The sequence below is a fragment of the Triturus cristatus genome, chromosome 3_1 (assembly GCF_964204655.1).
Source record: "Triturus cristatus chromosome 3_1, aTriCri1.1, whole genome shotgun sequence".
NCBI classification, from domain to species: Eukaryota; Metazoa; Chordata; class Amphibia; order Caudata; family Salamandridae; genus Triturus; species Triturus cristatus.
The window spans coordinates 656671648-656689041 of NC_140583.1; the positions used below are offsets into that span (position 1 = coordinate 656671648).

Here is a 17394-nt window from a genome sequence, read left to right on the forward strand (position 1 = left end):
TCCAGTCACACACTCATTTAGCCATTCACACAGACACTCGCTCTCCAATACAGCCACTCCTACAGCAATACACTAAATCAAACAGCAATACACTAAATCAAACAGCCACTCACTTACCTATACACCCACTTGCATACTCGGTCGCTCACTCATACAGCCATTCACACACCCACTCACTCATACTGTTTTTTCACTTGTCACTTGCGCCGTCACCTCTTGTCACGAGCACAAAGTGCACTAAGTCCTTCAGGTTGCCTCTGCATTCTTGCAAAACAGTGGTGATATAACTGTCTTGTTTTACTTTTTCCAAATATATGATGCCTTGAGCACATTCAACCAATTATACAGTCTCTCCCTTTTGTTCTTTCATTGTAATGTCTTGTACATACATATATATACCAACTTCTACTGAATCCAGTTGAGATATTGTTGATACTTGCTTTGAACTCACCCAGATCTCAACACCCACTTACCCACCCATAGAGCCACTGACACAGCCACTCACTTATCCATACAGCCACTGACACACCCACTCTCACACACACAGCTACTCACACACCCGCTCACACACACACACACACACACACACACACACACACACACACACACACACACACCCCCCCCCCCCCCCCATATAGCCACTAAGACACCCACTAACACACAATATATGTTAGAAGTAGTATCACTCGTTAGTAGTACATCTAGTGTACTAATTTAACTTTAATAGTAGCTTAGTATATATGTTTAACAATCATAAACTCTTAGAAAACACTTACACTCACTAGATGATGTCATTTGAGATGTCATCAGTGATGTCACTGACCATCTCATTGTCAGGAATCGCCCAATTATTAACATAGGCTGCTTGATTTGCCGTCACTCATATGGCACTACCCTTAATCATGTCTCCATACGTTCCCCTGTTGATGCCCTGTAATCATATTGCAGCCTTGTTGTTTGTATCTGTTTCAATGCTTGGTGTTGTTTCATTTGGAGCCTCTGGTCATTCTTGTGGCTTTCAATGCTTAGTGTTGTGTCTCTTGAGGAACCGAGTCACTTACCAAGTTCTGCTTTGGTTGGATTTGGTTTCGGACTGTGCTTTTTGAAGTCTGGCTCAAACTGCTCAAAGCTGGCTTTCCTCTTGCATGAGATGCAGCTTTCGATGCTGGTTGTTCGGTGCACATGCAAATGAGGCTACGCGTACTGTGTACAGTGGCGTGACGACGCCTTGATGCCTCGCTGTCCCTATAAATAACCACATTATTTTATCAACGACGCTTGACTGTGTTCCATTCCTGTTTTCCTTCATGCGTGAGGCGGTTCCTTCCTTTGCATACCACGGCGGATTCCTGTCCCTTCAAGCAAGATAAGAGCCGGCTCCAACGAAAGAACAGATCTTGAAAGAACATTCCTCTGAACTTGATTAACGTTACTTCAGCTAAGTGACATTGTTTTTAATGACTTTGAAAGCCCGATTGTCAGAGTAAAAGGTAGAACCCTGTAAACCCATTAATCCTATTTGTTTTACACTGCTTTTAATTAGAATTGTACACGAAGCCCGAAGGAAGTGCAGGACAATCTGTACAGTAGAGTGATTCCGTTTAGAACTCTTAATTGCTTGAGAAGAATCAACGCATTCTGTGATACTTTAATTGTGATTCAGTAGTTAATAAGATTATTAAAGGTGAACCTAAAGTATAAAGACAAGATATATTGTAATGATATCTCTACGTTGGTAATGGGCTAATTCTTTCTATTCTATTAGCACAGTGTTTAGTAAGAAAGGGTCCTGAGACAGTCCTTACAATCAACAGTGTTACCAGGTCTCAAGTTCTGAGAATAGAAGGTACTCCTAAGTGTAGTTATTGCAAATTTAGCAGATTTCGCAAATAGGTTAGAAAGGTACCAATTACGTTTATTCTTTTTGATTGTGTTATAGGCAATAGAAGATAACCTCTTCTCGCAAGTTCCAAACAATCCGAGGCTGATCCAGGTGAAGGAGCTGTGCGGAGTTTTCCATTTCTGGTTTCTTTCTCTGTCTTTTCAGTGAAACCATTAGGTTTTTGTTAGACCTGTCAGCCCTTTGGGTGGTCCCTCCTCATCATTATTTATTTTGTCCCACTTTTGCCTCAAACCCTGTTAGAATTTTTCCTTTTTGGGAACCACCAGACTTTTTAGTGTTGATGCAGACTCAGGGAGCCATTTTATCTACCCCTGGAACTTCTGTCTGAGGGCCTGGAGCACAAAATGGTGGCCACCTGTGACATCATCAGAACCCACTGGAACCTACCAGCACCTTCCAGGACATTCCAGAACCCTGTGACAGTTGGAGGCGGTTTAGAATGTTGGGAAGCTAAGACAGAGAGTTGACAGTTGGAGCTGGCAGTTGGCACCTGACTGGTGAAGAGAGAGCAGCAGAAACCTGAAGGAGGAAGGAGTGAGGCAGCAGGGGTGGAAACTTGTGCCTGGAGTGGGGTTCATAAACCCACCCTTGATACTAGTCCCTACTGACTGAGCCCAGCCTGGAGCCCTGTGTGGGAAGAAGCAAGAAAAACCATCTTAAGGACCTGGACAGCAGGAACAGGCCTTAGAAGCAAAGAACAGCAAAGTCCTGACCTGATTATTGGTTTTCCTGGAGACCGACGTCGAGAAGCCTAGAGACCCGGAGCCCGAGGTGGAGAAGCGGCGCTGACTGGAAAAGCAGACGTCGTACCCGGAGCCGCCAGAGGTCGAGAGAGGGCGCCGACGGAGGTCGTAGAGAGTACCAGAGGTCAAGGAGGAAGTCACCCGAGGTCGAGTGAGCGGCGTCGACGGGGGAGTGAAGTCCGCCCTCCGGAGTCGCCGGAGACCGAGGTGAAGCGTGCCGGAGGTCGGGAGTGGAGATCGCACTCCGGAGTCGCCGGAACTTGAGGAGAGGAGCACCGGAGGTCGGGAGTGGGGATCGCACTCCGGAGCCGCCGGAACCTGAGGAGAGGAGCACCGGAGGTCGGGAGTGGGGATCGCACTCCGGAGCCGCCGGAAGACGACATCGAGCCAAGGCCGGCCGACGTCATCGAACCTGAGATCGCCATCGGACCGGAGCCGCCCGAAGTCGACATCGAGCCAAGACTGCCCGACGTCATCGAACCGGAGGTCGAGATCGAGCCGAGGCCGCCGACATCGAACCGGAACCGCCTACCGGCGTCGTCAAGAACTGACATTGCGACGAGGCCGCCGACATCGAACCGGAACCGCCTCACGGCGTCGACACGACTCCAGCGGCGTCGGAGCTTCAGAAAAAGGGCAGTAAGTGGAATAGAGGGCGCCTGAGGCCCTGTGGAATCCTGAGAGACTACCCTAGGGGCTAGAGAGGTGCTGGAACCAGCTTGATTGTGCCAGGGGTGAGCTGAGACTAATTCAGAGGGGTTGTGTAGAGTGAGAGAGCCAGGTCTCTAGAATCTCCCCCCTTTATCTACCTCAGTTTGGGCCTCAGCCTTGTCCAAGCCAGGGAATAGACACCCTCAAGCCATCCACCTAACCACAAGCTGTGACTGGGCCAAATCAGCCCATAGAAATCTAAATGTGATCTGATTCTATAAGTGTCACTGTCAGCTTTTAATTATTTATTGAGAGCACTGTATTTATTGTATTTAACCTATTTATTGCTTCACTGTATTTATTGTTCCACAGTATTTATTGTCGCACAATATTTATTGGCTTGCAGTATTTATTGCCTCATAATATTTAATTGCCTGTATGTAATGCACTTATATTTATGCCTTAATTATTTATGATCTCACCTATTTATTGAATCATTAAGACAGTATATATTTGACGTACCCTTCCATAGAAAAAGCCTTGTATATGGTGATTGTGTTATTATTTATTTAATCAGTAACTAAGAGAAAAAGAAGATAAACAGAGAGATTTTCATAATTTTTACGGTGCAGAGTCGTTTTTGGAATGGATGCACGCATGGTTATTGTATGGGTATGACGTATGCTTAGCACGGTGCCTGATTCCTGACCACTCGAGCCAAGCTACCACTGTGTATGTCTGGAGAGACCCCGTTACCACCAACCTCTTCAGGCGTGGGAGTGGGGGATTTCCAACAGTTTTTCAAAATCGATTTCTAAATTATGTATATGTAATGTTTAGTTGTTTCCGTTAATTTATGGAGTTTATTTGTAATATTAAGTATTGTACAAAATATTATAATTTCTTTAAATTTGAGATATTTTGTTTTCAAATATACTCTTTTTGAAACAACAATTACATATCTAGTTAATTTAGAATATAGAATATTCTTGTAAATGTAATTAAATTATTTTATTTATTTGTTTGATACATTTTTCGTATTCGCTGCATATCGGTACCTCCAAGAGTCCGCCAACATGCAAACATAGACGGGGCGTACCATATGGTTTTGTTCCAATCACGTTATCAGAATGAATCCATGATTCCAGAAATGGAGTCGACGAACATTTAAAAAAATATTTTAACTATATATGTGGCTCTGTTTTGATTCATGACATCAGGGTGAACATATATGGAAATATATACATATATCACTCTATTTGATTTTTCTAAAAACATAGTACTTTTACAGGTTACGCGAAATCGCAAATCTATGGACCGGATTTGTATGATGACACAGGCAAAACTTGCCTTTTGATTGAGTACTTTCAGACTCCACCCATATACATGGCAGACCCACCCAAAAACAGTTATTTCTCTCTTGAACACCGTTCAAAGAGGATCCTGGAGTGGCTGTTGTGTTTTGGGAGAAATGGCAGAAGCTTCAACCTCTCAGCAGGAGGAAGATCCACAGGTTGTTCAAGAGGAGGAGGAGAAACAATCTACACCACCTAAAAGACAAAGCGATGGTTGGAAACACTTCACTATCCCTTCAGGGGGAAAAAAGTGACTGCCAAGTACATCAAATGTACTATTTGTGGCAAGCAGTTGTCAAGAGCCACTGCTCACTGGACTAGCAGCATGTGGAAACACCCCAAGACAATACATGAGAGTGTGTACAATAGCATGATACGGGAGAGAGATGGTGCATCAAGGGAGTCCAGCTCTGCTACATCTTCTGGACAACCATCTACTCAACAAGTAACTATACCCACCAGCTGTCCAGAACTCCATGGCGTGGTCACTCACTGTGCGAAATGCCACTATCTTGTTGCACATAAAATCTCCTCTGTTCCTGAGTTTTTCAATGCATTTAAAAAACATCGCTGTACGATTTTTTTTGGTTCCTATCGTTGATAATGTTTTTGAAAAATCAAGCAATCAGCTTCTTTGCAATTGCCTTTTCTTACAGTTTTTCTACCTTGTTTAGTTTTTCTTTAATAAATAAAAAAAATACTTTAAATAACTTACTGACTCTGTTTTTATTGCGTTAGTGTATGCATGGTTGTGTACCTAGGTGTGTTAGTGTATGTATGACTGTGTGCCTGGGTGTGTCAGTGTGTGCATCAGTGTGTGCCTGTGTGTCTCAGCGTATGCATTATTGTCTGCCTGATTGTGTCAGTGTATGCACGAGTGTGTGCCTGGGTTTCGTTAGTGTATGTATGACTGTGTGCCTGGCTGTATCAGTGTGTGCGTGGGTCTGTTAGTGTATGCATAAGTGTCTGCCTGGGGGTGTCACTGTACACATAAGTGTGTTAAGTGTATGTATCAGTAGGTGTTAGGATGTCTGTATCAGTGTGAGAGTGGGTGTGCGATTGTGTATCTATCCATCCATCCGTCTATCTATCTATCTGTCTATCTATCTATCTATTATTATTTGCGCAAGAACTGCTGCATATGTGTGTGAGAGGGTCTGTATGGGTATGTGAGTAGGTGTATGAGTCTGTAGGGGTGTGTGTGGGTGTGAGAGTGTGTTAGCGTCTATGGGTATAAGTGTAGGTGTCAGAGTGTTTGTATGGGTATGTGAGTGAGTATGAGTGTATGGGTGTCAAAGTCTGTGTATGGGTATGTGAATGGCTGTGACAGTGTCTGTATAGGTATGTGAGTGGGTGTGAGAGTGTCTGTATGGGTGTATGCATGGGTGTGAGAGTGTCTGTATGGGTATGTGAGTAGGTATGAGTGTCTGAATGGGTGTAAATGTGGCCGTTATATGCAATTTTACCAGAAGTGATCACCTCAGTGCATCAGGCACAGTTGCCAGAGTTGCCAGCAGTATGTTAAAAAAAGGTAATAATATTAGTAAGAAGTCTCCCAAATGCCACAAGAGTGTGAGAGTGCTTGTATGGGTATGTGAGTGGGTGAGACAGTGTGTGTATGGCTATAAGCATGGGGGGTCTCTAAATGTGTTAGAGCGAGCCGCGCAAGATCCGTTGATCCCTTGTGCAGTTACATGGAGGCAGCACTGAACACCGCAAGAGATTTGCGGTTCAAGCGAGTGGCAAAAAAACTAATTGTTTTTTGGCATTTCCGACTCCAGTACACAGGCTTAGTCTTCTTTTTTAACACACACAAGGGCCAGGCAAGCTTTCACCTGACCCCTTCATTTAATATATAAAACATACAAACAACTTTTCAGACACGGGGACCGTCCCCGACACATAAAATGGCGGCCGCAACTTCTCCCTCAGGTTGCAGCCAGCCAATCAGGGCCCACCTGTGGTGCGTGGAGCCGAAGACCCACCAAGGGTGGATCTGTGTCCCTAGATATACAAATTTTAATTTCGGTAAATATCTCGCAAACTGCTGAACTGATTTACACCAAACTGCTGAAAGGCAGTACTCTGGACCAATATCTATCTTTCTGCCATATTTGGTGCAAACCGTCCAGCAGTTCGGGCTGTAGTTGTGTCTGAAGTCCCTATGGGAATTAAAATGGGAAAAACACGTTTTGGGGAAATCCACCCTCCCCCTTTTATCAGACCCCGAATTGCTAATCACCCTGAACCTTTCCAGACAGTGAAGTGAGTGTCGAAATAGTTTGGAAAATTTCATGAAGATTCAAACTGCGCCAAAGTTATTGGCAAATAAAAATTTCTCTTCCTATGGAAAGTAGGTCCTAACACGAAGGAGCTCATAACATGGAGCACGGTGGGACAGGGAGAAGCATATGGGAAAGAAAGAGCAACACAGGAGAGAAACAGTAACACAGGATGAAAAGAGCAAAATGGAGCATACACAGAAGGGAGGCAGCTGGAAAACACGTACACTCTCATGGAGTGCTTGAGGCAAAAGAAAAAAGCAGTTGCCTAAATGTGAGAAATGGAAGGACAGAAGCCAGACAGCCAGTCAGAGAGCTGGTAAAAAGGCTATTCTCCATTTGAAGGAGAAACACAAGTCAACAAGCCAGGAGAAGGAACAACGCTGAATAAGAAGCAAGCAATGGCAGTGACAATAAAGCCAACCACAAGTAAGCAATGAGCAGACTCTAAATCACAGCTCTGAGTAAGCCAACAATAGGTCTTTTGCAACCAGAAAGCAGCACTGTCAGGTAGATTTGAGTTAAAAACTAGCCTCCTACTTGAGATTGCTAAGACAAATAAGAACAATACTGCAAACCAAGAATTCACTTGCATGGCCTCCAAGCTATGAAACCAAATTAACAAAACCTTTATAATGAAGCCAAATCTCCAGTCCTTTAGGTGGAACCTCAACACCTTCCTGTTCAAGCTGCCCCCTTTATTACTTGTCTCAACCGCTTGAGCGCGGACTCCGATGATCCTCAGAGCACACTTCGCTGGCATCCACAAAAATTTAAGATGCCACTGATCAAAGGAGAGCATAGATTTACTGGTGAGGTATCAAACAGAAAATTTCATTTTATCAGGAAGAAACATATCTTCTCTGAAGGATTCACTTCCGACTTACTTTATCCACTATGCTCCAAAGTAGTGGATCATTTGTACTAGGGAAGCAGCTGATTTGTCAAAAATGCTGAGTAATCTGTATGACTGTCAATACAGACTTTTTTAGATGACTTGAGGCCGAATTATAGGGCCTTGATTTGAAAGGAAAATGTTACTTTGGGCTGTGGATTCACATGTTGTGCATACTCCTGCCAGCTAGTGTTGAGCTTGACCATTCCAAGCTGTTTTTGTTCGAAGAAGTCTTAATAACTCCTGAGGTACCCTGCAACTCCTCACTTTGTTCGAAATGCGCATGGCATCCACCTCCATTGTTAGGTTGTTTTCACATAGCAGGTGAGTGCAAGTATGGAGTGGTGAGTTTCAAGAACATGGTGACATAAGAATGGTGTATGAAAAGGTAGATATTAATAATACAGTGATCTGCAACCAGACACTGAATCTGGAGAAGAGGGTGTGTGCATGTAAATTTACAGCACTAAAAAATAAGGATAGATACTAACAAGGTAAGCAACATTTACCATTCGAAGCATGTGTAGCTTTGAAATGAATGTGTCAATGTGTTGCTCTCCTTGCCTGAACTATAAGAAGTCAGTAACTGGTGGTTGGTTACTTTGTTGGAAACATAAGGGAACAGGTTTCCTATGAGACCTCCAATGTCATGTTGTGGCTTGGCGTTCTTAGAGATGTTGGTAGTATATACCTGTCTGATGTCTGATGGCTTGGAATCAAGAAACTTCTATATCGTGACATTTCCTGTGGTAAAGGTACAACAGTACCACTGCCTTAAGACTCTCTTGAGGTGGGCTTTCACTTTCCTCTTACACATTTATATTCCGTAGTGAAAGCTTCATGTGTTCTTCTGCTAGAATCATTTTCAGAGAGAATCCTACTAAGTTCGACTAGGAATTTGGGGCAACCCACTTAAAATTGAAACAATGGTCTACATGTAGGCTTTGGCAGCTGACCAACAATACAGAACACAGGGAGTCTAAAGACAAGTAGAGGACCCCAACCACTGTGATACAAACGTATGTGTGTGTCAGTACTCAAAACCTAGCTACAAAACCTGACATTGGGGGAAGTGGAGTTGGAAGAATATTTGTGAAACTGCACCCTAAGTGTCATGGAAAGGGAGATGGAGGAGTCTCTTCTGGATTGTGCTTGAGTGATCAGTGGATTTGAAAGGTTCATTAACAATAGCTGGTGGTGTTCCTTGAAGATAGATTTCTTGAGGTCTGTTTTGAACTGCAAGGAATGTTGTTTAAGTCGGTGGCACAAAGAGGATTTAAACTGCTGAGAAGCCAAGGAGAGTTCTTACTGTCAAACGATGAAACTGAATGCAAAAATACAAAGAGTAGAAAGTGGGGGTTCAGATAGAAGAAATAAAAAGATAAAACACCAGAGACAAAGGTGCCCAGCTGAAGAGTCAGAGGTGCGTGGCAAAAAAGAACTGAAATGCCCATATCATAGAGAATAGTTAGGCCCATATCTAAGAGAACAGATGGGTCCTGATCAGACAGAACCGAGGGGCCTGGGCAAAGAAAATAGAGAGGATAAATATAGAAGAACAGGGGGGCCCAATCACCGACAATGTGGGGGACCAATCAAGGAGACTAGAGGGGAATAATCAATGAAATAAAGTAGGCAAATAAAAGAGTGGACTATCAAAAAGAACACAGCAGCTCCCCCAGGCTAGAGAGAACACAAAGAAGGCCATTCCCACACACAAATGGGACTCACCACAGATACCCTTAATCTTGAAGAGCAGAGCCAGAGGGGCCAACCACACTGCCCCCTTCTCGAGATCTTCCACAAAGGACAATATTTTACAATGCTGTCTTCCCACTTCAACAGTTTCCCCCCTTGAGGCTTTGTTTCTGCAGCTAACTTACGTTGTGAACTTTTAGTTCATTTACAGTGCCTTAACCCTGTAGTTCACTTCCCCGTTGCCTTTCGATAGACTCTACAGTCCTAGCATGAGTCCCATCCATCTGTTCCATCCGACAGCCCAAGCATGGCAGCCCTCTCACTTTTCCATAATTTCCAGCCCCCTCTACTGACACACAGCAACCTTTTCCTGTGATGTTCTACACAACCCTATTTATGTAGGTTCTGACTCTACAGCCCTCTCCCCATATGCTCGTGCCCTTCATCATAGCCCTGCAGTCTCATTTTCTGAGGTCCAACCTCTTTTGCTTCCCTGCTAAAGCACACTGCTGATTGCTCAAGACTGCGGCCCACTCTTCAGGCTGAATGGTCTACTCCATTCTGAATGTATAGACCTCTTCCAATCAAGTTTTGCACTCCATTCTCTGCTGCACTGGCCCGCAGACCACCTCTCTAAGAACAAGTTTATGCAGCACACTCCCATGATGCGCTGTAGGCTCTAAAGCGGATGCAATGAAATTCAGCCCTTGCTGGGCCTTTCTCCACATCAAGCTCTGTAGGCCCATTACTATCACCAGAGGATCTGCAGTCCCACCCAGAGATTTAAACTTTGATGTCCAGACTCTGTAGAACCTCCTCCAAGAGCCAACTGCGAAGACCCCTATAGATACACTCTGTATCCCCTTCTGATGAATTCCTTTAGCTGAGGTTCTAACTTGAGTGGCTGCTTGGCTGACGCCCAGGGTCTGCAGTATCCCTCCTTTGAAATCCTGTAATCATCTCTGCCTAGACTCTAAACTCTCCACCCGAGTTTTACTTCCGTACCCCACTGCTCCAGCTCAGGGGTCTCCAACCTTTTCTGCAAAAAATTACTTATGTTTATGACAATATTCCTGAGCTATCCATATTGCAAGTGTTGTAATAGTGACATCAGACAAGATCACATTAGTGGCCATTATATGCAATATAACCAGAAGTGATCACCTCAGTGCATCAGGCACAGTTGCCAGCAGTAATGTTAAAAAAGTAATAATATTAGTAAGATGTTTCCCAAATCCACATGAGTTATCAGTCAAATATCAGCTGTAAATATATTTCTAAAATTCAGCCAATTTTATTCAGTTGTCAGTTTATGATTTCTGAAAAATACACATTTTCAATATTGGTATGCATATATTAATTCAAAAAATCAAATGTTTAGCAGGCTGGGTTGCACATAGCAGAGCTACTTACAGGTAGCTCGAGATATACCAATAGCTCACAAGCTACCCGTTGGAGAAGCCTGCTGTAGCTCTACAGAAACATGGCGAGACACTGCTGCAGTTCCAACTTTGAAGCTCTGCTGCAATCTTTCTTGCGGCCCAAATACAGCAGTGTTTTCCATAAGGTTAATAACCCGTCCCTAAAGGGCAGTCTCCTCTCCTGTGGCTCTGGAAGAATTCATGAGGTTTTGAAAATCTGCCCTGTGACTGCAGCCCCCTATTCTGATGTATACTTTCTGCAGTCTCATCCACTTTGGATCAACAATACCATATCACTAGCCACTAGTCTTGCGCACCACTGCCCTGATGCTCTGGCTTTGTAGTTCCCTCCTCTGAGACCCAGGTACTGCAGCTCTTCACCCTGCTCTACCAACATCCAATCTTTACAGCCCCTAACCTGTGGCACGGCAGCTTTGTTATAGGATGTTCTGACATATGAACACTTGTGATCGGATACCTCAACCAAGCTATGGTGGTAGATCTAATGAGCAGACACCTCGACTCAGCACGACTCAATTCTTATGAGGATCTGCAAACTTTCCCTTGAAACCGAGACACTTTAATTCTATCTCCTGAGGTCTGTAACCTGCAGAGACCTCCTGGGAGGCTTGAAGTTCCTTCTTGGAGGACCTGCTCATACCTTCAGTGCATCACCAGGGTTGCTAATACTTCGAGTGACATGTTGCAAGCCCCTCTTCAGACACTCTAGCTCATATACTTGATTCTCTAAAGCCTCCACCCCCCTCAGGCTTTGGCCGTGCAGCCCACTTCACTGAGACACTGAAGCCTCATCACCTGAAATCCTCGTTCACTCACTCGCGATCAGACGTCTCAGCCGAGTGACATCATGGTAGGTATAGAAGAGCAGACACTGTGACACCTCGCCATCTCGCCCGGCGCGGCCTGACTCCTGGTAGTAGCCCTCTACAGACTTAGGCAGTGATGCATGGATGACGTAGCGGACATCAGGCTTGTCAATACCCATTCCAAAAGCAATTGTTGCACAAATAACCTGCCATCAAAACAGAGTTGTTATAAGACAAACATCAAAATTAGTACAAGTTACACACAATAGTCATACATTTTCCATCCTCAGTGTTCATGGGATGTAGAGGCTGACAGACCTTGCAACAGGTAATTTTACCAGGTACAAAACGTGAAAATTTGACCAAGATACATGATTTGAATCTGCATGCACCCCTTACAAAAGCCGATACAGTGAGTAACTTGCACTTACTGTTTCAACCAGTCCCAGTTCCAAGAGACTCACGGAAATATTACAAGGCATCCACATCTGATGATGGTGTAGGATTATGCCATTCAGAACAAGTAACACACACATTATAGAATACTACAGTGATGGTTCTGTGTCTGTGACAGAACCTCTTGAACCGCACCAAAAGCCTTAGCAGAAAGCATAACATTTGTATTGCTGTCTAAGAATGCTAGAAAAAATAAAGGAGAGGTCAAAGATTCGATAGAAGAAAAAGACTTCGTCCCACAGCCTGCACACTGAAAAAAGGGCAGCCTGAGTGGCTAGGGAACAACGGACTCCTCAAAAAGGCTAAGAATATTACAAGTATACTCAGGAATACGTGGCATCAACGGACCTCCAAGTCAGTAGTACAGTCTTAACAATTACTGAGAGCTCTCCTTAGCTAAAGGGAAGGAGAATTCAAGTTAGTGGCAGTCGGGTCAAGATCCAAATGAATAAAAAGAGGAGATATGAACTGGCCACACCTCCATTTCTGACTGTCTTTGTGCAAGTGGGCCACCCTACCTACAGAACCCGCAACCAACAGAAAATTATCATGTTAGTATTCCACGAAGAATCTCAATGTAGAACTACCACAATAGCAGAGTTTTATGCAATAAAGAAGGACCGGACAGACCACAGAGAGCCAAGCCTGCAGGAAAAGAGGATTCATGTCAAACACAATCACCTACAGGATCTAAATGGAAGCAAGGAAGCATAGTCAATATAGCTTTAATCAAAGCAAAACCAGAAAGAGCTTAAGCGTTACTGAATGTTATTCTACTTGTACATCATGTCATGAGAATATCCACTTAATTCATAAATAGTGAAAGACTCCACTTTTGTGTAAGATCCTGGACGACTTTATAGGGGAAAAGTGTGTCTCTTTTTCAAGCCTAACCAAATACGTGTTATTTAAAAAAACAAAACCAAAAAAAAAAGCTTTTGTAAGACAGTTGGATTAAATCTTAACATAGATCCAATAGTCTTGAACCCTTCCCAATTAATAAACAAAAAAGTTAAACTAAGTGAGGAAATTGTTAGTACACCTACACTCATCAAAAAGGGTTACTTACCTGTAACCTGGGTTCTCCAGCACTGTTATCTTTCATAGATTCACAAGCTTAAATTAGTCACCAGAATAGAAACCCTCGGTAATAAATTTACATACTGCTAAACGCAACAACACTGAAATAGCCAAAGACTACATTATATATGACGTGCAATTCAGCAGATCTACTGAAAGGACATACACATCTTCCCCCTACAGAGGCTTCCAACTACCAGATTCCTAGCTTGTCACAGTGTATTATTGATCAAGCTAGATCCTTGTGAATTTATGAAAGATGCTAATGCTGGAGAGCCAAAGTTATAGGTAACTTTTTCTTCACCATCGCAGTATCTATCATTGATTCACATGCTTAAAGTAAGAAGATAGAGCATTACAGTGAACAGAGGTAAATGAGAATGAGGCTCATCTTATGAAAACATGCTCTGGACCACTGCTCGTCTCAATGCTGCTACTTTGCTTGTGAGAATATTGATGCTGCAGTGCCTCACGAAAACTTGTGCTATTCTTTATATCACGGCTTTACAAATTTCCTTAAAGGAGATGCCAGCAAAGAGAGCAGTTGTTACTTCTTGTTGAGTGAGCCATGACTGCCCCGGTCCGTTCATAGAGGCACGAATCAGCATTATATGTTAAACAATCCATCTTGCTAGTTTGTGCTCTATCATAGGTTTACGCTTATTTCAGGGATCACAAGCTATGAATAGCTAGCTAGTTGATGAAAATCCTCGGTACTTCGAAGATGACATTTGAGACATCATTTAATGTCCAGCAATCTAAGGGTTGTTTCAGCTGCCATGCTGAGCCTTGAAAAATATGTTGCAGGGAAATATTTGCATTTAAATGAGAAGAGGTTGGAACCTTGGGCATGAACCTAGGATTTGTAGATAATATTTGTTTGTCATTGGAGAAACGCATATATTGGTCTTGTACAAGAGAGAGCTTGCAACTTACTCTTCTAGTTGATGTTATTTCTAGTAAGAATGCAGTCTTCAATGCAAATAGACCCTTTATGTATTAGTTCAAAGGATGGTCTCATTACTGCTGTCAAAACAGTATTTATCTTCCAAACTAGCAACAATTTTGTTTATAGAGGAAAGGATGTTCATACACTCCCTATGGATTCTTTAATGAGCCAATCTGAGAGTACAGAAGGCTTATAGGGTGTTTTAAGAAACCTTGAAATTGTTGCAAGGTTGCATGGCCTTAATTGAGGGATATCAGAGGCCTGACTTGGCTAATTTATAAGGCAGAAATTAGCAAGGTTAGAAATAATTTGAGTTTATGATTATAGATTAGTTATTGTTCTAGCCACCATAAAAATCTGCATGCAGTCCTCAGATGTAAGTGGCCGAATTCTAAGTCCTGATGAACCAGGAGGTCAACTGAAGGGATTATGGGTTGCGGTGAAGTATTTGTCCCCTGTTCCTGGAAAACAGTAGTATGACTGGGTTGAACCTTATCAGGGCTTGGATGGACATACTCCTCAAATCTGTGTATCATTGTCGACACGGATAGGAGGGTGCCACTAAAATTACCTTGCAGTGCTCTCTGTTGATCCTGCACACAACCCTGGGAACAAGAGGAATAGGTGGGAAAACTACAGAGATTTTCTGGTTCGTTCAATGAGAAAGCCTCACTTCATGATCTCGGGTAGTACCTATTGCTTGCAAACGGAGCCTATTTGGAGTTCGGTTTGTGGCAAATGTGTCCCTGTGCAGAGTATGCCACTGATGATACAGAAGATTCAATTGCCAGCTATCTACAATTCATGCTTGTATGAGTAGTTACACAGCATCGTTCTGTACACCCAGCATGTGCTCTGCTGAGAGATCCACATTGTGTTTAATGGGCCACAGCAATAGCTTCTGAGCTCCCTGAAACAACAGGAGCGCTCTTGTACCTCTCTTCTAGCAAATATAAAACCTAGTTGTGGTACTGTCCATACGAATCACGACTTGAGAGTTTTACAATGAAGGATGGAAAGCTTTGGGGGACACTGAGCATGAACAGGGTACTCTGTAGTAGTACAAATTATTTGTACCACTGTCATGTGGGTTTTTCATATGCGAACACCATCCCAACAGAGTGGCGTCTGTTTTTATTTAGACTGGTGGTCTGTTCAATAACAATTTTTGACATTTGAACAAATTGCCCTTGAATCTTCACTAATGCAAGGCGGCTTTCAACTGGGAAGCTACAATAATTACATTGTCACAATCTATGCTTAACTGCTGCCTCTCTATGTTTAGTTGCTCCTGACTCATTCGCATGCAGAGGAGAAACTGAGGCTACCTACCTGCAGGCTCCTTACCTACTCCATATCATCAGGCATCAGTTAGGATCTAGAAAGTTTGCAGTAACTCTCATGTGTTGCTGGGTGGCATTTGGCTCTGTCTCAGCGTTGGGTACCACCCTGTATAGGACATCATCAGAGCGACTTCAGTGCTCTGACCTCAGTTTCTTGTCCGTTTTTCAAGCCCTCTGAGAAAGAGACGATGCCAGTAGTGTTATGTTCCATATTCCATATAGGTACCCTAATATAGGCTCAGGTAGTCACCTAACCCTTCACCTATTTTCTCCCTACTATTACACTACATAACGGTTCTTAGTACTGACCTTTTACCTAGTTACGGTAATGTCCAAAGATGACATGGGGTTTTCTCTGAAAAGCTTAAGCCTCATTCATTATGCATGAGGATTCTTGGAATCACAGCAGGCCTACCATTTCCTGCATACAAACTATGTACAAGGGTCATTCCTTCCGTCCTCCCAGTCCGTCATGACACAGCGCGGTATATCCAGAGGGGGTAAAACACTCTTGCTGAGGTTGTCAGAGGAGAAGAGGACTTCCATGCTGACACACTGCCGCGAGACCCTGAGGCTCCTGCACGCAGACACTCCAGCTCGCAGTGGTCTGAAATCCCTTGCGGGGTGTCCACCTAGAGACGAGAACGGGTTCCCACAGTCTCTCACTTCAGGTAATGGGGTTGACTTTATCCTAGAGGGATTCTTGGCATTACACCCACATCTATGCTAGGTACATTCAGGTACATCTAGTTAAGGGACGCATCGTGGGAGTATGCTTTTATTACTGTCATGTATTTTTATACTTGCCTGTAGTTATCGTTTTAGCACTATGGTAGAAATCTACCATCCGTTTACTCTGTTCGTGTTTATAATCATTTATATCTGTTACTGTCTAATGGTTGTTTCAGCACACCTATTTTACACTAGAATGACGCTGGTTCAATAAATACTTATTGAGAAACGTCCCCACCGTTTATTCTGTGCATCTCTCTCCGAGACAAAGTGAGCATGAGTGACTGAGCGAAAAGTAGCATTGTTTCAACGATCCCTGATGGGACAGGGTTGTCATGTTCGATAGTTGCCAAGAACTATTCTCTCCTTGGTAAGAGTGGTTTCTAATGGCACTGTGAGCTAGCTGGTATACAGGCTAACATACCCGGTGGGGGTGTCTAGAATCAGTCTGGACACCAATCCTACAGTGTATGTTGTCTAAACGCGCTGATCCTATATAGGTTTATAGGAACTACACAACAGTAGTAAATCAACAGTTTTTCCCAAGCCCTCTGAGGCAGAGATGAAATCAACAAGAAATGATCAGTTGTTATGCAGTACCACAATCGAACATGAAATCTTATCATTGGAACTACTATGCTCATTCCTCAGGAAGTAGAGGTAGGCAGGATCAGAGAGGAATCTGTAAGTAGAGAGAGTGAGTATACATCAGAAATACTGTTATTGAAGGTGTCTTATTCTTCTGATGGACACCTCTACCTGCAGAATCTTCACCTTTTTAAAAGATACCATAGTAATGCCCCTCTCGGGTGGTGGATCTGAAGGAATGGTTCATCATAAAGTCTTGGGGCACGGCACAAATGAAATGCCCATTTCTTTGCACTTCAGGTGCAAGCAATAATATGCAATGAACATGTCAATTTACGCCGATGTTGCCGCACAGCATGCCTGCTAACATGACCCCCCTGAACAATCCAGAAGTTGCCTTTTCTGTGGCAGAGTGAGCCCGGATATGTTCTGGGGGTTCTCTCTTTTGTCAAGGACATAACAGATCTTGAT

The 17394-nt window shown here is 43.4% G+C and overlaps 1 protein-coding gene across 1 annotated transcript in view; it reads right to left on the minus strand.

Moving 5' to 3' along the window:
- BLM (BLM RecQ like helicase) overlaps window positions 1-17394 on the minus strand; it is a 383147-nt gene that overhangs the window by 76828 nt on the left and 288925 nt on the right. Inside the window, exon 14 of the mRNA XM_085644695.1 lies at window positions 11786-11981. Coding sequence (XP_085500821.1) covers window positions 11786-11981 — 196 coding nt within the window. The remainder of the gene's footprint in view (window positions 1-11785; window positions 11982-17394) is intronic.